This window comes from Lepidochelys kempii, chromosome 26, assembly GCF_965140285.1.
Source record: "Lepidochelys kempii isolate rLepKem1 chromosome 26, rLepKem1.hap1, whole genome shotgun sequence".
Classification (NCBI taxonomy): Eukaryota; Metazoa; Chordata; order Testudines; family Cheloniidae; genus Lepidochelys; species Lepidochelys kempii.
Genome location: NC_136405.1, coordinates 12,823,346 through 12,849,266, shown reverse-complemented (window position 1 = coordinate 12,849,266; position 25,921 = coordinate 12,823,346). Strand labels below are relative to the sequence as shown.

The 25,921-nt window shown below is 46.5% G+C and overlaps 1 protein-coding gene across 10 annotated transcripts in view; it reads right to left on the bottom strand.

The window, feature by feature from the left end:
• SLC4A5 (solute carrier family 4 member 5) overlaps positions 1 to 25,921 on the bottom strand; it is a 126,911-nt gene that overhangs the window by 9,381 nt on the left and 91,609 nt on the right. For 2 of the 10 annotated variants that reach the window (XM_073325092.2, XM_073325093.2), the window contains exons 17-27: positions 24,572 to 24,633; positions 22,366 to 22,566; positions 20,696 to 20,809; positions 19,838 to 19,951; positions 18,087 to 18,248; positions 16,734 to 16,912; positions 14,731 to 14,803; positions 13,018 to 13,086; positions 10,842 to 11,015; positions 9,938 to 10,099; positions 2,677 to 2,744 (exon numbers count right to left, since the gene is read on the bottom strand). In XM_073325092.2, the coding sequence (XP_073181193.1) occupies positions 2,677 to 2,744; positions 9,938 to 10,099; positions 10,842 to 11,015; positions 13,018 to 13,086; positions 14,731 to 14,803; positions 16,734 to 16,912; positions 18,087 to 18,248; positions 19,838 to 19,951; positions 20,696 to 20,809; positions 22,366 to 22,566; positions 24,572 to 24,633 (1,378 nt within the window). Of the gene's footprint in view, positions 1 to 2,676; positions 2,745 to 6,337; positions 6,423 to 9,937; positions 10,100 to 10,841; positions 11,016 to 13,017; positions 13,087 to 14,730; positions 14,804 to 16,733; positions 16,913 to 18,086; positions 18,249 to 19,837; positions 19,952 to 20,695; positions 20,810 to 22,365; positions 22,567 to 24,571; positions 24,634 to 25,921 lie in introns of those variants that run through there. The other 8 variants (XM_073325096.2, XM_073325097.2, XM_073325094.2 and 5 more) reach the window with 6 other exon arrangements.

Here is a 25,921-nt window from a genome sequence, read left to right as displayed (position 1 = left end):
GCTGTTTGGAATCTGTCTGGCAACCCAGTAACTTTTGGAGAGAAGACCCAATGCTCCTCTCGCCTGCACCCGTCGGTGTGGCTGTTTACGCTGGGGTTTTAGTGCTTTTGCCCAGGTGTATCTGCAATTCCTTCGTGAAAGTGGGCTGCGCCGATGTAAAACGTGCCGCTGGGATAAATTTTCCATGATGACGTTCTTAGTAAAGCTTAACTGCTACCCCCTAGTGTCCACTTTTTGTGATAAACAACAACATCTACACAGCAAAAAGAACAGGGGGACTTATGGCACCTTAGAGACGAACAAATTTATTTGAGCATAAGCTTTTGTGAGCTACGTAAGCTTATGCTCAGATAAACTTGTGAATCTCTAAGGTGCCACAAGTCCTCCTTTTCTTTTTGCGGATACAGACTAACATGGCTGCTACTCTGAAATCTACACAGCAGTGCAATTTAGGTATGGGACTGACATATCCCTATTCAGGGCCAGTTCTAGAGGGTGGGCGAGTGGGTTGCCAAACCAGCTGACTGCCTGGTTTTAATTTTTGCTGCCACTGAGGAAGGTGGGGAAGGCAGGAGGGGGCTGAAAACGTTTTCCACTCTGGCTGGCAAACAGCGAAGGCCGCTCATGTCTCTGTTCACCCTGATTCAAGTCAAATTTTCTTTAGCTTTGGGAGAACAGCGCCACTTCACTCTCTCTAATGAGGTTAAACAAAGCAGTGTTTAATTAGAAAAAAATCCAACAAATTTCCATACTTATGTTACAAATGAGACCTTGATTATGAAATCAGAAAGAAAAAAAGTCTAATTTGCACCCTTTGCTTGTTGCATGTCTCTCATTTGGGATAACGAAGACACACCGATCAATTTAATTTTTGCTAACAATCAGGTCCTAATCAATTTCACCTTCAGGATCTCATGCATCAAATCCAATGCTGCAATCTTTAGCGATGTAAGGGGGATCCTGATTGGCTTTAAAAAGCCAAGTTTCCATTAGAATTAAAATTAAAAAACATTATGGAATCATTTGTACCAGCCTTTTTGTTTAATAAAAGCTCCATTTTTACAAAGTCCAAAACAACGAGACCAACTTAATGGGACAGCGTCCCTTTGCATAAAAGTTCCATCTGATCTTCAAGATGTCATGTTTCAGAACAGATTCACTGGGGTTACGCCAGGGCTGAATTTGACTCATTGCGTTTCAGAACCTAGCTAATGACATATATCTGGAATGGTGCAGCAAAAAACCTACAATCCAGAAAAATCTGAATGCAAGATTGATGTCTTATCTTTAACTCTCACTGACTCCCGTTTGGAAGTTTAATCTCTGCTTAACTATTTCCATAAGTCACAACATCCGAATATAGTCACACTAATGGGAAAAGACTGCAAGGTGCTGTACACAGAAAGAAGATCCTGACAGCTGGTACTACAGACGCAGTACACATAGGAACATCAATCCCCATTTTCTTTGAGGGCATCACAAATTTCATGCTGGTGGGTACACATCAGCCTATTTGATAACTGGGATTGGTGGGTAGAATCAATCAAAGCAAAGGAAGGGGGCCCAAAACCTAGAAATCAACAGATCATAGGGGACCTAAAAAGAAACAGCAGGGACCGGTATGCAGGTCACAGCCCTGGAGGTTAACGTCCTCTTTTTATCTGCGGAACAGGTGTAGTACTGACAAGCTTTTCTCACCCTGCCATGCAAGGACTCACTAGCCAAGAGAGGGAGGAAGCTCAGTCCTTGGCTTCTCTACCAATGAAGGGATCAATTCATATGAATTCTCTTGACAGTTTTGAAATCAGACTGAGATCTCCCAGCTCTGCCAACACAGGCACCGCGGGGCCAGCAGACAGCAACAACCTGTGCTGGATTTGAACCAGCATCATACACTTGGTCTGGTCACAAGGGATTGTATGATTCAGGGGACCCAGAGACTTTTATTTCCTACTCTTTGTTATCGACAGACACACATCCAACCCCCTAACTGAACTCAGACATCATTTCTCCAACAGACTGTAGCAGTGTGTTGGCTCATTCAAGCACCATCAGCCATGGTACGGGGCCACAGACAGTCTGTTTTCTAGACTAACCCGCTGGCCGATGCAGTGCTTCCTACAGCAAGTTAAACAGTGCTTTTAGCTAGCTTTGTTTTAAATCTCCCAAGCAAGGGGGTGACAACTGCCCTTGAGAGGCAATTTATACCCTTTAGGGTATGTTCTCTCAGCAACAATGGGGAGTTATTGCAGCTTGTGCAGACATACCCAAGCTAGCTTCAATCTGCTTCACTTCTCTGGTATCCAAACTAGCTAGATTCAAGCTGGCTCAGGTATGTCTGCTCAAGCTGCAGTCGTACCTCGTGACCCATAAATCACCCCGTTGCAGAAGGCAAGCACAGGCCTGATGCCCCATTTAAACCCCTGTGATTTAAGTGGCCGATGGGCCCTTGTGCTGGCACAAGGGTGAATTCCATCCACAGAGTCCATTGTTAGAATTTTTCTTCCTCCGATCAGCCTGAGTTTTCCCTCCCTTCACTTTACCCCGTTGCTCCTAACTAGACCCTCTCCTGTTGCCTGAACCAATTCTGATTCCTGCCTGGCGTTCACACTCATGGAGGTGCCTGATAGGGCTTATCACTGGGGAGGGATGATGAGCCTGTTAAATGTCATTTACCTGCGATCCAAGTCTGAACCGTTAGGAGAGGAATCAGAACGCAAAGCTCCAGCTGGAGGACCTCTTTCCTGAAGGGAAACACAGATGCATATGAAACCGTTTCAGGGTGAGGAAGGAACAAAAAACAAAACAAAAAAAAATCCCCAGAGACCATCCCATTTAGAGGGAAAAGGCTGGCACGGCACTGCACAGCTGGGGCTATGCAGGAATGAGTCCTGAGACCTCAACCATAAGTTCAGTGAACTTGCATGGTCATCTCCCTCCACCCACTAATTGGTGGGAGAAAAAAAACCATTGGAAATACTGCATTTTTAAATGACTACGGCAACAAAGGGGAGTGAGCGTCAAAGGCGCAAATGGGAGTTAAGCATCCAACTCTCTGTTGAACGTCGAGGTGCTTTTGTGTCTTTGGAAATCATCCCCTAATTGATGCAAAAGGGGAGACGTGGATACAGAAATCTGCTGCTTTTAGCTCTTTGATTCCGGATTCATCTGACTAGGTTTTCCTTTTAAAATTTTAAACTCACTTTTTCGAGCATGGAAGCCTCAAGTTAGGTGCCTAAATAAGGATTTAGGAACCCAAGTAAAATGTTGCTGAGAGCCTCTAGCAGCCATCGATTTCAATGGGAGTTGTGGGAGCTCAGAAACTCTGAAAGTCCAGCCACTTTTATTTAGGTGGCAAAATGTGGGTTTAGGGAGTTTAACTTTGGGCAAATAACAAAAAACTAGAGGAAAAGCAAAAAGGAGCTAATCTCTGCTAGTTAGTAAATGTAGGGTCAAAGGGTGCAATTTTCAAAAGTGTCTCTGTGACTTAGGAGCCTAAGTGCCATTTTCAAAAGTGCTTTTGGAGTTAGGAGCCTAAATTGCATTGAAAGTTGATGGAAGCTAGGCTCCTAAATCACTTAAGTGCTTATTCTTTGGGGGCAAATCTTGATCCCATTGAAATCACTGGCAAAACTCTCCCTAACTGCAATGGGAACAGGATTCCGCTCAAAGAATTGGCATTGGTTTCCTCACAAACAGGAAAAATAAATCCACCAGCTAGCCACAGAATCCACACACTGTAGGCCTGGGGTTCAACCTTTCAATCCAGATGCAAACTGCTCCCAAGTTCAGGGTTGCTGGGATCCTCTTGATGGAGAGCCATGAAAGAAAGGCATGTTTATCAGACAAAAGGGAAGGGAAGTTCAGCGCACGTCACAATTCAAATCGCTGGCTTTCCTGCTGAGATTGCCAATGATGATGCTGGACTCTATCCACTGGGAACAGAACTAGACTCTTAACTTCTCTTTTATAGGCAAGAAAACACCCCTCAGATGGTATCAGCTCTGCATCTCAATCTAGCCAGGCTGGCTTCAAACCTGTCTCAAGCCCAAAGGCCCTGTGTAGCCTATTGCCAACCCACTGATCAGTAGAATTTGTCTCTACAAGGCTTGCAACAAAAATGGAGGCCAATTGCCTCAGTGACACTTGAAGGACAATAGATCAGAGGATTGATACTGAAGGAGTTTCACTCTTGGAGAACGGACTTGGGAGAGTCCGGGCTCACTGGAAACAGGACTATTTAGAGAGCCAATAAATATCCTGAATCTCCATCTAAATAGGAACCGGAAGCCATAAATGGGGTGCCATTTGGATAAAGCCTGGAGTCCGCATGAGTTGCCGACAATGGCAAGTCCCAATTCACTTCCAACAGAAGATTAAATGTTATGGTTAAAGTTTTCAAAGCAGCCTAAGGCAAAGAGGTGCCCAAATCCCACTGGGAGTTGTGACCGTAAGTACTTTAGTCCTTGTGAAACCCCAGAGGAGACTGTCCCATAGAGCGACCATGAGGAAAGAGAGAAGGAACCGTAAACAAGGACAGCTACAGAGAACCAGACATGAACGCTGACCATTTATTTCTCTTCCAGGAGAAGTAAAGGCCTTTCCCTAATATCCCAGCAAAAGTTGTGACAGGCCATGTGTCAGGATACCACAGTGTGGAATAATTTATTGGTTCTAAGAAGTTCAGCCTCCACATGGCTGACATCAGAGGAATCTCATAGGATAAGGTGGATCAGATGGACATGAGTGGCCAAAGACAGGACAGTAACTGAATTTAGAGCCGGTGCATCTTACGCCTTCTGCTGCGCCTCTCAGTGTGCAGCCTACACCAACTTAGACATGTTGATGGGTAACTTAACACTCCCCAGACATCACCACATCTGGAATTTGCTCACTGAGCCTGAGGGATTCCAAGAGGGCGAGTCAAAGATGGTGGCGATCACACACTGAGGAGACCACACAGTAAATGATGCCGGCTTTAAGTCCTCAGACTCCACCTCGGAACCTGGCTCTTTGAATTTTGGGCCAGCCCTTCCCCTCGCAGGGCAGCGGAGTTGGCAATTCCCAGTACAAGCACTGCCAGTAACTGGATGCTCTGTGCCTCAAGCCCACTCACATACAAGAGAGATGGACGCAGCGAACACCATCGGGGAGGTTGGAGTGGAGCGGAACTTGGGAACATTCAGAAGCAAGCGTTGGCTCTCCACCAGTCTCCCCCAGAAAAAGGCACATTCCAAATAAGCCAGCCCCCTTTCCCAAAGTGAGAAGATAACGTTTTACTGAAGGACTCAGGAAACCCTCTGACTTGCAGTAGCCTGGGACAGGAGAGACAGCAGAGGGGGAGGGCTATTAGCACAGCTGGCTTTCAAGAACGCAAGGGAGTCACCTTTAACCAGACAAATGCACGTGAACACGAGTCTATTGTGCACAAATGCAGCTTTGGTTAATGATTTCCCTGGGCTGTCACGGCTTCCTGTACCAGGCTGCAATGACAGAGGGGACAGGCCCAGAGAAGACAGAGTGAACATTTCCCCCAAAAGGACCTGTCATTTCCGGTGCTGAGCACCCGCAGTTCCAACAGAGCTCGGCATGTGCCCAACACTCCTGAAAACCATGTCTGAGGTGCCTGAAGTTGGGTAGCCAAAATCAGAGGCCCCTTTGGCTGCTGGTCATTTGCCTGTCGTCCCACAGGGAGACGGTAACTAGAACCCAGGTCTCGTGACTCCCAAACCGTCTGGCATGTTTGAATCTTTAACAGCAAGCAGCAGTTTCCACTTTACCAGTGCACAATGAGCAACACTGTACACCCATTAACAAACAAAATTCTCATCCCCCCTGCCATGGGGCAGCTAAAGTGTTATCCTCTGCATATTTACACATGGGGAAATAGGCACAAGAAGGTTTGTTCTCCATCCAGGTTCTGATAAATGCACCCATTGCTATGGGAAAGTGACTTGCCTAAGGGCATGCAGTATGTCAGTATCAGAGCCAGGATTAGTACGACGGAGTTCCTGGCTCTTGGTCCGCCTGTGGGCTGGTAACCCCAGAGGAACAGGTTCTTGAGAGAGGTTTCTGGCATTTCTAGGCCAGAATGCGGAGTTTTCAGGCAGCAAAACAATTTTAAAATCAAGTTTAGATCTAAAAAGCAGCTGACGGATCCGTGTGTGTTCTTTTCCTCAAGCCTGTTTGCGGACCTCTTATCTAGACATATCTACAGCTTCAAAACAAGCCAAGCCAAGCACCTGCTTTTGGTTAGACTTTGATTAGTCGCAAAATAGAGCAAGTTGTCGAGGGTTAGTAAATGGTAGTAACGTTGGAACCTAAGCACTGTACTTACTGGTAATGCAATGGATACCATTTTGGGGGTCTGATTGGACGGGTTCCATTGGGATCTTTATAACTGAGGGAGTTGGGAACCGAGGCTGGGAAAAAAGCGGGAAGAGCCAGTGAATACATTGATTCATACAGACGTGTCCGGGGTTAGCATGCCTGAAAACATACTCATGCTGATGAAAATACAGATGCCCTTCCACATTAAATGAATCTTTCTTATGCATATGGCAGAAGGCCAGGATCTTCAAAGGAGTCTAAAGGATTGGGTACCCAGTTCCCATTGAAAATCCTACCCTAGACATCTATGTATCTATTTGCATGGTGGAAAGATCAGCATCAGTAACACCAATTAACATTAATCAGGGTAATATGTTGCCTGCCCATAACAATAGCTTACATTTCTAACACCATTCATGCTAAAGGATCCCACATAAACTACGGTAACACCATTTATTTGAAATGGTTTGGGGACATCAGAAACATCTGGCTATAACAAGGGGATTGGATGAGAGAGTTACATTACTTGGTAAATAATTCACAAAAGTGGACATAACTAAGATTAGAATAAGCAAGATTTCTGGGTCAGAGATATTTGGATAAATGAGATCCTCCTACACACAGAAGTCACCCTCCACTAAAATGCAGCCAGCTCTGGGGGGGAGGTAGGGGGAATGTGGCAGCTCTTTAACAATGAATGCTATGCATCAGTTTAAGACAGGCAGTGAAGAGAACCATTGTATCCAATTCAAACAGCAAGTGGAGACTACATAGGTAGAATCAATGGGGAAATAAACCACATAGTTTGTAAAGCTCGGATGTGTCTACAAAATTTCATCCAGATACTTAAACACAAGGAGTTTGGTGATCAGTTTATGCCCAAAAGCATAAACCCTGATGGCCCTTGTAACTTTTACCTTAGCTAGTAATATAACTGTCACTGCTAGTTTTAGTCAAATAAATGCCTCCTCCTTTGAGTCTTACGGAGACAATTGCTTCAATACTATCCTGCAGAGGTGAGTTCCACAGGTTAATTATGCATTGAATTAACAAAGCAGGTCTTTCTATTCATTTTAAGTGCGTTGTTTTTGAATTCATTATTCTCTTGAGTCTCCCACCTGACTGAAGTCCTTCCCTTGAGGCTTCTAATCATTTTGGTTGCTAGGACTTTTGAGGATGAGGTGACCAAAACTGAACACAGCATTCAAAACATATTTGAAATCATCCTTTATCCCCAAACTGCTCACTCAGGCCCCTATTCGAGACAGCACTTAAGTCCCAGTGAAGTCAAAAGGACTTAAGCACATGCCTCAGTGCTTTCCTGAATCGGGGCCCCCAGTAGGTGCTCTCCCTCACCCTTCCCAAGCATGCTGACAGGCAGCCACAAATGGGACACTGGGTGCCCAAGTCCAGTTGAAGCCGGGTGCCTACTGCCCTTTGTGACTCTCCTTTTTACGGGGTAGTGTAGTTGGAGGGGTTCATTGGCATTCAGTACCCAAGAGTCCTTTCTGTTCCTGGCCCTTTGCTGACAGTCCAGCCATCAGATTTTTGGTTTCCCTTCTCTTCCATTTATACAACACGAAGTGGTACTAGTCACGGTTGCATTTTCGCCTTAAAAGTTCTTTATGGGAAGTGCAGCTGTCTCAGTGATACGGTGAGAAGAAGAATCCACAGGAGGGGTTCCCTTAGCTCCCAATCTCTATCCATAACTCCGCTAAGGATTTTCAAGGCTAAAGCTGGTGTTTTGTTAGTTCAGCCACGTGCTTTTATTACTCAGGTGACGCAGACAGTAGACCAAGTTACTGTGGAACAGCAAAGGGCTCTAGACAGCCCTTGAGACATGTCACTAGTGCTAACGGATGTTATGCATGTATCCTCATTGTGGGGATAATGGATTTGCTAAGCCTGGAGGTTGTTTATTGTAACCCTGCAACAACATTGGAGAGACTTGGAACTAGGGTTGCCAACTTTCTAATCGCAAAAGAACGAACACCCTTGCCCTGCCCCCTACCCCACCCCTTCTGTGAGGCCCAAGCCTTGCTCACTCCAACCCCCGTCTCTCTATCGCTCGCTCTTCCCCACCCTCACTCGCTCATTTTCACCAGGCTGGGGCAGGGCGTTTGGGTACAGGAGAGGGTGAGGGCAGGGACTCTGGGCTGAGGCTGGGGTGCAGGTTCTGGGGTGCAGGAGGGTGCTCTGGGCTGGGGGATGTGGAACAGAGGGGTCTGGAGTACGGGAGGAGCTCTGGGCTGAGGCAAGGTGTTGGGTGTCGGAGGGGGCTACGGACTCTGGGCTGGGGGTGCATGTTCTGGAGTGGGGCCATAAATGAGGGGTTCAGGTGCGGGAGGGGGCTCTAGACTGGGGCAGAGGTGCGGAGGGTGTGGGCTGCGGGCTCTGGGAGTGAATTTGGGTGAGGGTAGGGATTCTGGGCTGGGGCAGGGGGTTGAGGTGTGGGAGGGGGTGTGAGGAACAGGATCTGGGCGGCGCTTACCTTGCAAGGCTCCCCAGAAGTGGCAACATGTCCCTCGGCTGCAGCTCCTAGGCAGAGGTGTGGCCAGGCAGGTCTGCACGGTGCCGCCACCTGCAGGTGGCGCCCCAACAGCTCTCATTGGTTGCGGTTCCCAGCCAATTGGGGCTGCAGCCAGCGCATAGGGTAGGGACGGCACACAGAGCCCCCCTGGCCGTCCCTCCGCCTAGGAGGCCAGAGGGACATGTCGCTGCTTCTGGGACCGTGCAGAGCCAGGCAGGGAGCCTGCCAACCCCACCAACCGGACTTTTAACAATCCGGTCAGTGGTGCTGACCGGAGCCGCCAGGGTCCCTTTTTGACCAGACACTCTGGTCGAAAACCAGACACCTGACAACCCTACTTGGAACACAAATTGTGTTCCAAGTGTGGTTCTACTCAAAGAGTGACTGTGTAAGAGATGGTACCACCTTAGCAGATCTGCTCCCTGTTTGTGTTGAGCCCTGCTCAATTTAGTACTATAAACAGGTATTTACTGATTTTGATTCCTGTTATCCCATCGGAGCCAACCCGACCCCGAGAGAGAGAGCTGGATTGTATTGCTTCTTCTGCATCATCTACAGAATTGTTTAAATTGCAATCAGTTGCATTTGGGGCTCTTCACAGAAGGTCTGCACAGGTGTCCGTGAGGGGAAAATGTGGTTTTATTCCTGGGAGATAATGCAAGAGAGACCCTGCTTGACTCTCAGTTTCCAGTTGCAAGCTTTGGCAGGTTGAAAAAAACCAAAAAACCTTCTCAACTTGGAAACTGAGCACACTGAATCTGCAAATCAAAGAGACAGGACCACCACCACCTACCTCTTCTCAAACACCTTTCATGAGTAGATCTCAAAGCGCTTTTCAAAGGAGGTCTGTATCGTTCTCTCCATTTTACAGATGGGGAAACTGAGGCATGATTAACATGGACCCTCACAATACCGTTTGGACAGAACTATTTTTCAGAACAGAACTGCTGTGCAAGTGGGAGAATCCTAAGGGCCTTATCTGAGCACTGGAACCAGTGAGTGACATTAACATCCCTGAACACCTGTAACACTAATGGACTGTAAGCCCCTTGCTGTTTCTCCCAAGCATGGACACACCTCATCCTCACTCTCCTCTTCCCCTTTGTTGCCTTTCTTCTTCTTCTTCTTGTCATCTTCCTTCTTTTTCTCCCTCTCGGGGATGATGTTATCAATCCAGGCCAGGTCGTGTTGGGAAAAGACGAAATCCAGCATTTTCCTCACCAAGATTAAGGCTAAAATCTAAGGGGGGAAAGGGAGAGAGATTTAAACCACCACTGCCAACATGGACAGAACAGATCCAGATTCATGTCTAGAGTCCATTGAAGAAAACAGGACAGACTCTGACTTGCGCTATAGCGACAAAACACAGTGGGGAAGGGGCAGCTGCGGGGCCGACCAGTGCAGAACAGAGAAGGGGGCCTGGAGCTTCTGGCTGCGGGCACCAAGACAAGTGGCTGTCCCCTCAGGACACGCTATGAAACCTTGGCAGCCCCAGAGAAAACCGTGGCTGGTTACATGAAACACTCCCCATGAGGGAAACTTTATGGAATGTAATCTATCTGCATCAGAAGTACTGAATGACTGGAACCAAGGGATTCAAGGTATGTCAAGCCCCAGGCTGACACCTCCTTTCATCTTGGGAGAAGGCACCTGCTAATACCGGTCACTTTGTGGAGTGCTGACGGCATCCCAGGAAGATGAGCTAGTCTCTTTAGTCCCAACTCAAGGATATGGTGAAAGGCTGAGCTTTAGGGGGAAGCTGGGAAGACCTGCTGAGAGAAGGCTTTTGACACTCAGAAAAACAGACCTGCTGCCTTAAGGCTTTGGTCTCTATTTAAAAATAAAGACAAAGCCCAGGAAGATCAGTGGTTGTATCCCTATTGGGGATGGAGCGGAGGGGACCGCATGGGGACCCCAGCTGCTCACCCCCTCCCCACACCAGCTGTCCCAAGGAACCCCCAAGTTTGTGTAGCAGCCCTACCATCACAGGGAAGATGATAGCCGCCACAGTGGACTTCAGGATCCAGAGGATGGCTAGACAGACGATCTGCACCAGGGTGAAGAGGTGGATCCGGCGCAGCGGCACATGGCGAAGGAAGGCATAGTCAGGCTGGTGCTTGGCTGGCATCAGGAAGAGCTTGCAGCGGTCCCAGAACTGCCAGGGAAAAGGCGTGTGTTATTCGCCATCCTCGAGGAAAGGCTGAGCTGGGCTTGGTTCTGAAACGAGCAACTGTCAAGAGCTGGCTGGAGAGAAGAGTGCTGCACGGACACCTGCCAAAGGTTTTGGCTCAGAATGGTCCTTACTTGGCCCCAAATTAGGCCAACTTCCCATTAAGCCCAATGGGAGATTTGCCTGAATGAGGACTTCAGCTCTAGCCCAATGGGCTGCTACACAGATTTCAAGGCTAGAAAGGACCATTGTGATCAGCTAGTCTGACTTCCTGCATTACACAGGCCAGAGAGCTCCCCCTGAATAATGCCTTCTGAACTAGATCAGCTCTTTGTATCTTTTACACAATACGCTCTCAACTGGAGAGGGTCATTGCAATCCAGTTTGTGGTTGCACATGTTAAGACTGGGTAATTAGATCTCATGCTTCAGGGCATATACTGATTGTCACTAGAGGTCAGGAAGGAAATCCAGCCCCTGTCTACCTCCCTGCCAAATGTATCACCGCATGCCTGGCCAAGTGAATTATTGGATAGGAGTTGGGGGGTTACCTTCCTCTGAAGTCTCTGGTATTGATCACAGCTAGAGACAGGAGTGGGATCTGCTCTGGAAATCCCATGTTCTAATTATATAAAGCATTAGCCAGGAAAATGATCTTTCCTCATTTGTGCAGTGCTAATACTCAACCGTGGTTTCCACAAACAAACTCTTCAGTTCGTATTTATGCTCTTGGGAGCTAAAGCTACAGCATCTGCCTTAAAATAGTTTCTGTAGTTCAGACCATATTAACCTGGAGCCTAATTTTATCTTAAATATAGCTTTAACCTCCATTTCAAAAACAAAACAAACAAACAAACCAAAGTGATTAAGACTCAATGGGCCAAATTCCTTTCCGATAACACCATTACAGTCAGTGACATTACACCAGGGATAAACTCTGTCCCACTATGTTTAAACTGAAATTATCCTTTGGGTTAACATGAATTGGATGTCAAAAAATTCTGGTCATTTAAGGAATTGCTGTGTATCCTCCTGTCCAACTGACCCAACCCCACTTCTATCCATCCACCCTTCATCACTGTAGTATCTGAGCACCACAAGAGCTGGGACGTCTGCATTCAGACACCACCCTCCAGAGCTCAGAGTGAAGCAAGAGGGCGTGATTCCCACGGAGGGTTTTGCTGCATCCCTGGGTCCACAGCCAGCTAAATCCAGCAGTGCTCACAGAATGTTCTTAGAATGGCCAACTCTTGGTCCTGAGCCAAAGGCTCTTTTCAAGCTCAACGTTTTAGTAATTTCAAATATTGCCTGATTAAATTTCAGTCTCTCCTTTCCAGGAACAGCCCTTAATCAGTCAGGCAATAAACCATGTGTCTGGATGAGTCAATCTTCCTGCACTTTGTAGGACCTTCACTCGGTCTCCAGGTTCTGTGTCAGTTTCCCAATGCAAGGCAAGTCTGCAGCTGATGGGGAGGGGTGGATTATGCGCCAGAAGGGAAGAGGGATTTGAGAAAGCTTTTCCACCATAAACAGAATGATGTTCATAGCATCAACCACTGCCCTCTCCCTCTCCCCAAAGCAGAGCTTTCTATAACTGAGGAAGGGCAAAGAGCCACAGACTCCCTGAAATTCTCTTATAGCCAATCTTCCTTATGTGGAAAATGCTCAGATACTATGCTGATGGGCCAAACCCTAAAACGGACAGAGGTCCCAAGAAGTGTATCTCATTTACTCTCAGTGCTCCGAGCCTCCCCTTGACTACAGATCTCTCTAGCAATTGGAAGGACCCAATTCCACCCTTAACCATACAGGAGGTTGCCCGTGGGTCCATTCAGTTTCCTCTGCAGCTAATAGCATTGGTATAAGCAATAGACGAGTCCGTTTTTATCAAAGTGGTGTAAACAGATGAGGAGCATAAAGATGGAGACTGGGAATATGGTAGCAGCACATGAAGGGAACAAGCTCAGTAACACAGATTAAATTCTTACCTGAATGCCATTCAGAGAGGCAACTCCCATGTAGAGGAAGACACCATACAACACTGGCATCGGAATATACTGTGGGCAGAGGAAAAAGAAGCACACGGTGCTTAGATGTCTCCTGTGAACCACTGCAGAAAGAACATTTCTAGCAGTGTTTGTCCAGAACGACATCCGGGGGAAATCCTGGCTGAAAAACAATCCTGGTCCACAATCAAGCAGATAGATGCTGTAGTGACAGGGTACTACAAATACCATATAGAGAAGAGGCAAAACGAATGCCTAGGGTTGCTTCTGGGGAGATGCAGCCACACGCTCTCCCTTACTAAAGTCTCAATTGAGCCCTACATTTGGAGGTTTTTTCCCCTTTTCAAACGTTTCTACTGTGATTGACTTGAAGTGGACCACATCTGAGCTGAGCAAACAGGATACTGCTCTGACGTTTTGGGGAGGTCAAGCCACACCTGTAAGGGGTCATGTCACCACCTGCCCTGTTACTCCGGGTGCCGTAAAATGCTATCCTGGTGTAGCTCAGAGCCCTGACACAGACAGCCAGCACGCAAGTTACCTCCTGGCTCCCACCGCCCAGTTCCTTTTTGCTGGGTGACCCCAACACCTTCCCAGTCCTGAATTCCCCCTAAACCATCTGCCAATGTGACACTCTGCTGAGGTTCCCAGAACTGAGTTACTGGGTACAGATCTACACTATGATAAAAGACCCACGGCACAGCTGAGGCTGGCCCAGATCAGCAGAGCTTGGGCTATGGGGCTTTAAAAGGGGCTATAAACTTGCAGCGCAGATGTTCGGGTTCAGGCTGGACCCTGGGCTCTGGGACCGTCCCTTCCCTCCCGTGCTCCTGACGGGGAGCAGGTTGGTGGGTGGGGGCACCTATTTTTCCGGGGCCCACCAATTGACCCGGGGCCCCTGGGCATGGGTCCCGTTGGCCCAGGGGCTAATCTGCTGCTGCATTAGTGAGCTACCAAGGGCCACAATGTTTTACTACTTTTCGGATCACTGTTTGCTGTTTGTACAGGACCTAGAAAATCTGATGGTAACTCTGAAAATAATTGCTAACACTCATTTATAAACCCTGTAATAGTCAAAGCCATCCTGAATTTATCTGGTACTCATATATCAAGAAGAGACTATTACTGTTATGGTCAACTGATTAGTGTTCCTTCTATGAGACAGAAAGAACTGCACAACTGTGTGTCATAGGCCCTATATCACTAAAGAAGATTCTCCTTTAGCTCAAGTGGCAAGGAGAAGAAGGATCTGTGTTCTCTTCACATGAAGTTCTGAGTGACCATGGCACATAGCATAGCGAGCCCAATTTGTTCCAGTAGTTACCTGTCAACGGGGTGTTAGGTGGACTTCATGCCAGTCTAAAAGAGAACTCAATAACTTCACAAGAAAGGAGAGCATGTCCTACCCTTTCAAGAAATGGAGTCAAAATGGAATGGGAGCCAGGCTATGATCTAGTGCATGGGATAATATACTGTGGGATTCCGAGACCCTTCTCTGGCACAGTTATCCAGAAGGCAAAAAAAGAAGAGCTTTCCACCGTAATCCAACAATACCTCACTGGGCCATTGGTTCAGCACAGACCTGTATTCTGCTTGGTGTCTTATAGTTATCTGAATGCTGACTGGACCCCTGGGCCTTCAACAGCGAACTGTGCAGTGAAGAATGTTGTGTGAAGTAGAAAGAGGAAATTTTACCTTCAGAATTGGAGCCAGGAAGACCGATATCCCAGTCAGGACAAAGACAATGATTCCGGTGACTCTCTGCTCCCTGGCAAAGAGCAAAGACAGGCAGAGTGAAATGCGGCATCGGGGTGGGACAACTTCTTGTGTTTGCCTTATGTTCCTAGGGTGAAATGAACGGCTGGGACATTGAGAACCAACGGGCGTGTGTGGGTCTGCTGGCCTGTCTCCCCAGCCCAGGAAAGACCAACAGCAGAACGTGGTTTATTCATTCAAACACAAAACTCACAACCCAAGCAGGCCGCAGAACCCAGGGGCCTTTCCCCATGCATCTCTTCTCCCTAACTCCAGTGCCTGCCACAAGCACTAACCTCCATCTCTAGCTCTCCCGCCTCCCAACTGAGCTCTCTTAGCTCTTCTTAGAAAACACCTGACCCCTTCCAGCTGGATCTGATAATTGAAGCTGGCCACAGGCCCGCTGACCTTTAAAGATGACCCTGTTATATTGCCAGACATCTACAGAGAGGAATCTAGACAGATGGACATATATGGGGATAGACAGCCAGCCAGCCTGCCTCTAGGTAGGTTTTCATTACAACATTCCTCTCTTCTGCTCTCTGCTCCTGTTGCAGTCTCCCTAGTGTGATCTTTAACTCCCTCCTACTCTGGTCTGTTTGTCAACCCAGTTCTTTATTGAATTTCTCTCCCCCTCTCATATTCTTTTCTTTGTGAGAAATAAACCCCAGTAACCTTTGAGGTCTGAGTCAAACTTTAAAACCCGCAGCGTTTGAGAGGATTCAGCATTAGGCAAAACAAATCCAGAGATTGCCTCGATCCCACCGGCACGAGACTACGTCCTGCAAACCCCCCAGTTTGCAACATTTTAGAGGGCCTTAAAAGCACTTCCATGGCACTCCCAATCCCCAAGTCATCACATCACCAGGCAGGAGTTTAGCTCAAAGAGCGAAAGCCCTGATGTCCCACTGACTTTCGATGAGATTTCGCCTCCTTTTGAAGAAGGGGCTTGCGTCCTTTGGTAAATCTGACAAAATTCAGCCAACCCTGGGCCTCTCCTGATTTTGCTGCTAGAGCTGCAGGGCTCCACATCTGTGACAGTGTCTTTGGCTCACACTGCACTTAACCCCTTGTGCACTCTGGCACACAGTATATCCCGGGTCTTTCCCTCTGCCATGCTCCATCGTGACACATCTACTCTCAGCCAGACAGGAGCTGTTGGGGTATTGCTGCCAGACCTGAAGCTACAGGGAGAGACCAGATGCTTGGGGACCCCACCAGGGATAGGCTGAAATACTAGTGTGAGAGTTTCCTGCTCATGGTCCATGCGGTCCAGGGCAGGAGCTGGATGTCATGGAGAGCGCTTGGGAATTAGGGGGTTTCCATTTTAATTTGGCTGAACCCCGGACGCTATCCCCCATCTTCCTCCACACACACTGCCAACACAGCCCAGCCTCTGGACCCGATTCTCCACACGCCTTACACCTCAATTTACCCCGGTGCAAAGTGAGCAAGAAGTGGATTCCACACACACGAGCACCAGCACAGAGAGCTCTGTTCTGGGGGTGTTTTACAGCCGCTGTGCATGCGAGTCAGTAGCTACAAAAGGCACAAAGGGCAGGGGAGAATCTGGTCTGTTACTTAGGTCTGCCCCTCCTGCAAAGAGATTTGAGACAGGTGGGGAGGAAAAGGGTTTGCATGCAGCACCCTGCCCATTGCACCCAGAGGCCCTTAATGGAATCGCTTTGCAGGCGCCCAAAATTTACTGCCCTGCAATGAGGTGGTGCAAAATACAGCTCTTCTGGGGAATAGCCCATAACAACTAACTTGAGGTGCTGGAAACGTGGCTCCCATTTCTGTAGCTAGAAGCATGCCGGGATTACAACCTACCCGACCTGCATGCTGCTTCGTGGCGCCCTCGGCCTCCGCTCTCCAAACCAAGGTAGCTGCACGCTAGACTTGGATATGAACGGATAGTGGCATGGCCTTGTGAGAGCCCTCACCTCACTCCCAGGAACTGGGGCTGCTCCCCTGGCGCGCTGGTCTCCGTCTCCATCTTTAAGCTGTCGATGTGGGCTATGGAAATGACCGTGGCCGCCACATACCAAGGCAGCCCCATGAACGAGCACACGGCCATCAGGACCCCTACCCAGAACAAGTCCAGGTGATAGCCTGCCGCTTTCTGCAACAGAGCAGGTTTCTGGTTAGGCAACGGGGGCCTGACCCCATCCTCTCTGCTCCAGAGTGTGAAATGTTTAACACCGCTCCCAAGGGGGGGATTTTCAAGAGGAGAGCAAGGGAACTTGGCACCCACCTCCCATTGAGTTTCAGTGGAAGTTGGAGACCAAACTCCCTTCAGTGCCTTTGAACATCCCTGTCTAAAGAACTACAGAGACTGAGCTTTTCTCCCTTGACATTTCAGAAGTGCTCTAATTTCACCAAAACACCCCAATGAAATGTAAGGGTTTTGCACCTGAAAATAGAACCAGTTTGAGGAGAAGACAGGAATTACGATTTATTTCTATTCCTGCAGCTCCTAGGAACCCAAGGCATGGACCCCGCTGTGCCAGGCACTATACAAACAGAACAATAAGATAGCGCCTGCCCCAAAGAGCTGATTCTCTAACTGCCAGACTGGATCAAACCAGCAGTCCACATTGCCCAGCATCCTGTCTCTGACAGTGGGGCAGTATCCGCTGCTTCAGAGGAAGGTGTAAGACAGCTCTGCGTGGACAATTATGGAATCATTTGCAGTTGCGTCCCTGACCTTCTGTTAGAGTTTGGTTTATATCCCTCCCATACCTTATTATCTTGATAATTAAAGAGCTCGTTTTTTGCAGCTAATCCCTGGCATTAAGATCCAAGAGGTAAACAAAACAGCCATAATTTTAGTGGCCATATGGTGGGTGCTACGCTGGAATTCTGTTGTAGTAGGACCTTGCTAGTTCACCCTTTCATAATCTGCACAAAGCAGAGCTCAGACCCCAAATCCCAATCGTCTGTCTAGATTGCTCCAAGATTTAAGAGTCATTTCTCTAGAGAACACACTTTAGAAGGCACCAGGACACACCACACTTAAAGAGCAGCACAGCATTCATGAACCTCTTGAATCCCACCTAGACCCTATTTTGACTAGCATAGTCCTGTCCAGGGGCTAAGCTCACCTCATATGAACAAACGGAGAGGTAAGCATTGATTCCAATGTCCATAGAGCACCAAATTCTACCCTTACATGTGCCCAGTTACTTCTGTTGAAGCACATGTGTAATCAAGGGTAGAAGATGGCCCCATTTCTGTCTGTTCTATGGTTTGTTGAATAGGTTTACACCAGTTCCAGATACCATTAAAAGCCATACCCTCAGTTTGTGCTCCTTCCTATTGACTATGACGGCTGTGATTTGCTGGTCCATGAAGATCAAGATGGTAACCAGCAGAGCTGGAAGGGCGCTGGCCAAGTAGATCCACCATGGATTCTTACCGAACGGGAACACAAACCATCCTCGATCTAAGCGAGTGGGCTAAAAACATAGAGCAAGGCAAGGGTTATTGCATGCTGCATTCTGATTCTGGGTCATAAAAATTACATTTCAAGAAAATGCCATTGCATTTGGGCAAATTTGTATGAAATCTTGGAAGAATACAAAAACCGGAGTCTGTTGTGAGCGTAATCTTGTTCCAGGACAATCGGAACCTAATCCGCATTGGGAACTGACCACCACCCTCCTGAACCACTGGATAACCATTCTGACCCACAATCACAGCGTGGTGAACTGGCTAGCAGGTATGCACATCACTTCCCCCTACTGGATGGAATTAGAATTGCTCAAATGTGGGTCATAGCCACAGGCACTGTGCCACTAACATTCAAGGGATCCTCCTTTAGCTCAAGTGCTAGGGGTCTGGGCTTTGGCAGCCAGAAGTGCTGCGGGCATTCTGTCCCCATTTCAGCATGGTTTTCTGAACAACCCTGGTGCAGAACATAGTCACAAGCATTGTCTCATTGCTTCTCGTGCTCCCCTATCTGTCTACTGCATGGCCCGGTCTACACGACAAAGTTTTAGCAGCATAGCTATGTTGGTTAGGTGTGTGAGCTCTAGTCTGTGTAGCATTGACTAGCCCCGACATGCCACGTCTACACTAGGAGCACTTTCCTGGTGTAAGAATACTGGTATGCCATATGGGCAAAGCACTCCTGGGACAGACACTGCTTAGGTCAGCAAAGCTGTGCTCTGGACTGGCATTGTTAGACCACCTCACACGAATGAAACAAGCTAGAGTGGTAAAAGTGCAGTGTCTACACTAGTGGCTTTTGCCAGCACTACCCTGTCGGTCCGGAATCACACCTCTTCACATCCCTGCCCGACAGAAGTCTGTAGTGTAGACATAGCTTTATACTTAGGCTTGGTCTACACTTAAAAGTGAGGTCAACATAGCTACATCCATCAGGGGTGTATAACACCACCCATTTTTTCATGTTCTGTGTGTATATAAATCTCCTCACTGTATTTTCCACTGAATGCATCCGATGAAGTGAGCTGTAGCTCACGAAAGCTTATGCTCAAATAAATTGGTTAGTCTCTAAGGTACTTGTGAATCATAGAATATCAGGGTTGGAAGGGACCTCAGGAGGTCATCTAGTCCAACCCCCTGCTCAAAGCAGGGCCAATCCCCAATTTTTGCCCCAGATCCCTAAATGGCCCCCTCAAGGATTGAACTCACAACCCTGGGGTTAGCAGGCCAATGCTCAAACCACTGAGCTATCCCTGTCACAAGTCCTCCTTTTCTTTAAGGGGTTAGAGAGGCATAGCTTCGGCGACCTAGCTGTACCCCGATAGTCTCCATAGCGTAGACATACCCTTCGAGCGTAAGCTCTTTGGGGCAGGGACAGTGCCTTTGTTCTGTGTTTGTACAACACCTAGCAAGATGGTGCCCTGAACAGGACAGTTCCTTCCACTCTCCTCCCCCCCCCCCCCCGGGCGCTATGCTCATAAAATAATTAACAGCAATAATAACTAACTGTGACATCCTAACACAGCCGCAGATTTGTAACAATATGCATCTTGTCAGAGAGAGCTGAATACTTCGAAAGGGACGCTAGTGATTTTACCTTAAAATCGGTAGGCACTTGCAGTTTAGGAGTATTCAGTCCAAACAATACATCGAGACCAACGAACATTAGTATGGACATGAAGATAGAGAAGTCACTAATAAGTTTGCGTAGCTACAGAGAGAGAGAGAGAGCACAAATCAAACACAAAGAAAAGGCAGAAAAGTGGCAGAGTTCGAGCATTAATCAGAGAATGAAAATAATTTGTGTGAGACGCAGTGTTAGCCGATTCATTTCAACAGAGAAATGGAATGGGTATCTACTGAGATCAGTATCAGCTTGCATCAGCTGGAGTTGGAGTCATTTCCGAGTGAATGATTAATATCTACCTAAGGTACTCATATGGACACTGTTACCTTGTGAGCACCTTCCATTCTTTAATGGGGATGCTATTATCCCCATATTACAGAGGGGAAACTGAGGCACAGAGAGGCTAAGTGACTTGCCCAAGGTCACATAAAAAGTCTGTGGCAGAGCAGGGAATTGACCACAGGTCTAATCCCATCCTGGCTCCTTAACCACTGACCCATCCTTCCCATCCCCTGCTCTAATCAATGTATATTGTGTGCCAGGGGATAAACTTCCTTCTATGTGATGTTTGCACATATATCACTGAGGCTGGATGTTCAATGTCCATAAATTTGATGGCTGGGGGAGACGGGGTGCTCAAGAAATATTTTTGCCAATAATTTCGCCACTGAAAAATCGGATCAGCCAATAAAGTGTTTTGGAAACTGAATCCCTTTCATCCCATTCCTAATGTAGCTGTTGGAAGGACAGTCTCAAGGGTTAGCTGAAAGGAATTGGAAGGGACAGAAATCAGGAGAGGAAAGAACTTCAAAACTGCTACATTCAAACCTTAATTATACTGGGAACATGCAGCTTTGGAGTGTCCAGGCCAAACCAGGCATCTATTCCACAGAACAGCAGAATGGAGAAGACAATGGAAAAATCAGCAATGAAGGCCCTGACCTAGAGGCAGATGGGGTTGGGAGGGAAAGGCTGGTTAAACAGGGTGGTTTACAGATCTCCAAGCATGCAGTACACCACAGGGACATTAAGAGACACACATGCCTGATCTCCTTCTCATACAGGTATAACTCTGTTGATGTCAAAGGAGTTACTTTTGATTTGCACTGGTGTAAGTCAGAGCATCCACATCAGCATTACCAGTTTTCGTGATTTTATTGCTCGTCTCACAATACATGCTGGTTTTATTAAATCCCAAGCTCCTGGAGTCATGTGAATATGTGAAACTCTCAGCTTTCATTTAAATGTTCCTAGTCCTTCTGGTTGTGGAGAAAAGCTTGGAAATGTGACCAAGCGCAGCTTAAAAGCTCACAAATCAGAAGGCAAATTAAAACAAAACAGTTAAAAAAAAAAGCTTATGTTTTCAGGTTGGCAATATTGGCACATTGCTTTATTAAAACATCAAATCCTCAATTGAAATCTGGAAGAGGGTTTTTAAATGGCAGCAACTTGTAGTTTTCCAGCAAGTTAATGCAAAGTTTCAAGAACGTTCACTTGTCAGATGTAGAAAAAATAAACTCAGAAACATGGCTCTATTCCTCGTAATTCTGCAGTTGGCAGAAATATCAGCTCTTGGTGGCTCGGATTCTGCTACTTGTAAATGAATTGTATGCATAGAAAAAGTTCAAGAATCTTTTAGAGAGACGCAGACTTCACAGAAATGGGAAGTGAAATGTATGTGGGCATCTTAAATTGATCCTGAATTTTAAATGTTAAAAACTTGCCATTATGAAAGCTATCACTAATAAAAATGTTCCCACAACTCAAAAAAGGCATCCTAATGAAAGCAGTATGCAGTGTTTGCAGACCAACATTGCTACATCCAAAAGTGAAATGGACCATAAATAAAAGCAAAACTGACTTCACAGATTTTCATTGTCCAAAGTAGGTGAAATGCAAAACCCAACAAAGAACATCCATAGCAAGCAGCATACTGGATTTTTACATTCTTTCATTTTTAATAATCTAAAGGACACCTGCTGGATAGGTTAAGCTCAGAATTTTGTTGCTGTAAAATAAAGTGTGTGGAAGGGAAGGATAAAAGCTAATATGAAAATGTTTGCATGGATTTCTATAAAATAAAATTAATTTCCTTTGAACAGGTGTCTAATTACAAATCATGGGGCAAGCTAAAGAGATGTTCATAATAAAAAAAACAAAAACAAAACCAACCCCAAACACCCAAACTAGAAATCTTGCATGCTTCTACTTCTTTTTCATATTCTCCCCTCCCCTCTCTGACCTGCACATTGCTTCAATAAGACCCTGATCCTGCAATTAGATCTGACCGGGTCGGCCTTTGTGCCTGTAGAGAAGCCCTCTGACTTTGATGGGACAACACCCAGGCATAAGAATCTGTCCATGCAGATCCAAATGCAGGACTGGAAGCCATGATCTGTATTTCAAGTTCCCCGTGTCACTCCGAAAGGGACCAGCTTACAGGTTTTGGTGGAAACTGAACTACAGATGGGTTTCATGGGCTTTGTATTTTTTCTTACCTTTGTAGGAAAGTAGCGACTGAACTTAAATTTCTTCAGCGTTACAGTCATGGAATAAGTCCCAAAGAAGAGGATGAAGGACATGAGGGCTAAGTCAGGAACAAATTTACAGGATTTCCCTACTAGGCTTCCGCCATACTTTAGACATTCCTTCTTACTCAGCTGGGTCCAGTCCAGAGCTGTTACGTTAATAGCATTGTACTTGGAATCGAAATGTTGAAGAGAATAAACCAAAATACTTATTAATACATTGAGCAATTCTCGTGTGCAGGCAAATGCAATTAGTCACATGGCACTGCTTAGGAGCGCCACTACAATTCTGGGGAAAGTTAAAGTGCTCTATAAAATATACAGAGCAACGCATCACAGAGCAGCGGAAGGCAACAAAAATGCTTAGGGGACTGGAACACATCAGTTATGAGGAGAGGCTGAGGGAACTGGGGATGTTTAGTCTACAGAAGAGAAGAATGAGGGGGGATTTGATAGCTGCTTTCAACCGCCTGAAAGGGGGTTCCAAAGAGGATGGATCTAGACTGTTCTCAATGGTAGCAGATGACAGGACAAGGAGTAATGGTCTCAAGTTGCAGTGGGGGAGATTTAGGTTGGATATTAGGAAAAACTTTTTCACTAGGAGGGTGATGAAACACTGGAATGTGTTTCCTAAGGAGGTGGTGGAATCTCCTTCCTTAGAAGTTTTTAAGGTCAGGCTTGACAAAGCCCTGGCTGGGATGATTTAATTGGGGATCGGTCCTGCTTTGAGCAGGGGGCTGGACTAGATGACCCCCTGAGGTCCCTTCCAACCCTGATATTCTATGATTCTATAATCATAGTCACCCGTAAGAACTTGGCTCAGAATTTGTAGTATTCAATGTATTTCCTACAGTAAGTATAAGGATAACTGTAAATAGAAGTAACAATATCCCTTTATTCAATGGCAAAATTGTCAAGTTGTTAAGGGTGACCACTTTCATGACATTAAACTTCAGTGGAATTAAACCAGATAAGAACCATGTCTCTTAATAATGAGGCATTCAGTGCTTGTCTGGTGCCGAGATATGAAAATATTTTCAAAAAGTGCCGAGTGATTTTTGGATTCCCCAATTTGAGACCACTAAAAAGGGCCTGATATTTGGAAAGTGCTCAGCTCCTGCCTGTGAATGTCAGACTTCTTTAAGATGTCTCAAGTTGGGCACCCACAAGCTGGGGCACCCAGGATTACTCACAACTTCTGAAAGTCATGACCATTGTTTGTATCTTGGCTAGTGTAAAATACACACCAATATAAAAGTAACTATCTGTTCCATGGTCTTGGATTCTCTACTTATTCTAACTTGTGAGTGTAGACAAGCCCTAAACTGGTGCAACTTTTCTAAGGGCTTGTCTACACTTGAAAGTTAACTAGGACTAAGGAAGGGTGTGAATTTAAAGTCTAATAGCTACTCCTGAATAACCCGTGCGTAGACAAACCCTTGCTCTGGTGCATGTCCCAGGTGGTTGGGAGCTCCTTAAGCCGCAGCACACAGTTTCACTGGTTTAACTGAAAGTGTGATTTTAAATTGAGGTAAACCGCTGTGGAGGGTCTTTTTTCAGCTTAAACCAGGCTCTTCAATTTCAATTAAGTCAGCTAGGAACAGCTTTAAATTCAACTGAAATAAACTGCTCTTAAATGGAAATAAGCGTGTCCACACAGAGGTTTGCGCTGGCTTAAATAAGCCAGTGGAACTAGGCGCATAGAGAGGCCTTACATTCAGTGGTGAGGTACATGCATTATAAGTGCTTGACTGATTATGCCTGCACGGCACACATAGGGGAGATTAAACTAACCCAGCGTGCACTGCTATGGATTCTTTGCCTGCAGTCTGTTCTTTGGTGGTTTATAATATTCTGGTTGGGCACGTGAAGGGGATGTTGCCAGGCCATTGCAACTAGAAGGAACAGACACACAGTTCCCATTCCGCTCCTTCCCCAAAGCCGAACGTTGATTCCATGCCGTGATTTAATTCATTTGGTTGGCAAGTCATATAACTAAAAAGTTGATTTCTAAAGAGATCGCTGTAGGCTTTGATAGCATCCCTGGAAGAAGACTGAGTGACTGATTTAACCGGTGGATCCCCATGTGTCCCACTTCCTTTCTTTCTGGGCTAAGAAAGGATCCAGAGGGCTTGGCTACCCCCTACTTGAATATACATAAAACAAAACTACTTACCACAGAAATGTTAGTGTTGTTTGGTGCCAGCGGAGCTGAAGCATTGAACAATGTTGTATTCACTGCAGAAAAGGGGTTTGTTATTAAGGTTTTATATATATGAAAACAAATAGTCAAGTTCAACCCAGCATGGAAATCCTGTTTAAGCCTAGCGGACCCTGCTGGCTCGAACCAGTAACCGCCCTTCCATTCCCAGGAGAGAGCAAAAAACTCTGCGTTCAGTTCCCAGCAAGGGTTACCTAGCGGCGCACACAGCTATGGGCCATTTAGACAGTTCTGTCTACACGGAAGGGAAAGAATGTAATGAAATCCAGGATAAGCACATTATTACAGACCTGTTGGGAAGGGAGGGGGATGGAATCCAGGAGTGAAACCCAGCACGAAGGGCAGAACACAGATTTTGGGAGCTAGAGTGTAAACCCTGGTTCTAACTCCAGCAGCGACTTCTCCCTGATTAATACGGTGTGTGGCCTTCCATTTAGACCAGAAAATAACCCCCGAGGGCTGCATTAGCAACTTGCCAGGAGCCTGAGAGATGCACTTAATTGTAAGAACATTGATTGTACCTTCCTTCAAGAAGAAAAGGAGGACTTGTGGCACCTTAGAGACTAACCAATTTATTTGAGCATGAGCTTTCGTGAGCTACAGCTCACTTCATCAGATGCATATCGTGGAAACTGCAGCAGACTTTATATATACACAGAGAATATGAAACAATACCTATTCCCACCCCACTGTCCTGCTGGTAATAGCTTATCTAAAGTGATCATTAGGTGGGCCATTTCCAGCACAAATCCAGGTTCTCTCACCCTCCACCCCCCCACACACAAATTCACTCTCCTGCTGGTGATAGCCCATCCAAAGTGACAACTCTTTACACAATGTGCATGACAATCAAGTTGGGCTATTTCCTGCACAAATCCAGGTTTTCTCACATCCCCCCCACCCCCATACACACACAAACTCACTCTCCTGCTGGTAATAGCTCATCCAAACTGACCACTCTTCAAGTTTAAATCCAAGTTAAACCAACATTCCACACAAAGATGGACTACAAGCCGTCAAGAACACTATCCCCAATAATGTCACGGCTAACCTGGTGGCTGAACTCTGTGACTTTGTCCTTACCCATAACTACTTCACATTTGGGGACAATGTATACCTTCAGATCAGCGGCACTGCTATGGGTACCCGCATGGCCCCACAGTATGCCAACGTTTTTATGGCTGATTTAGAACAACGCTTCCTCAGCTCTCATCCCCTAAAGCCCCTACTCTACTTGCGCTATATTGATGACATCTTCATCATCTGGACCCATGGAAAAGAAGCCCTTGAGGAATTCCACCATGA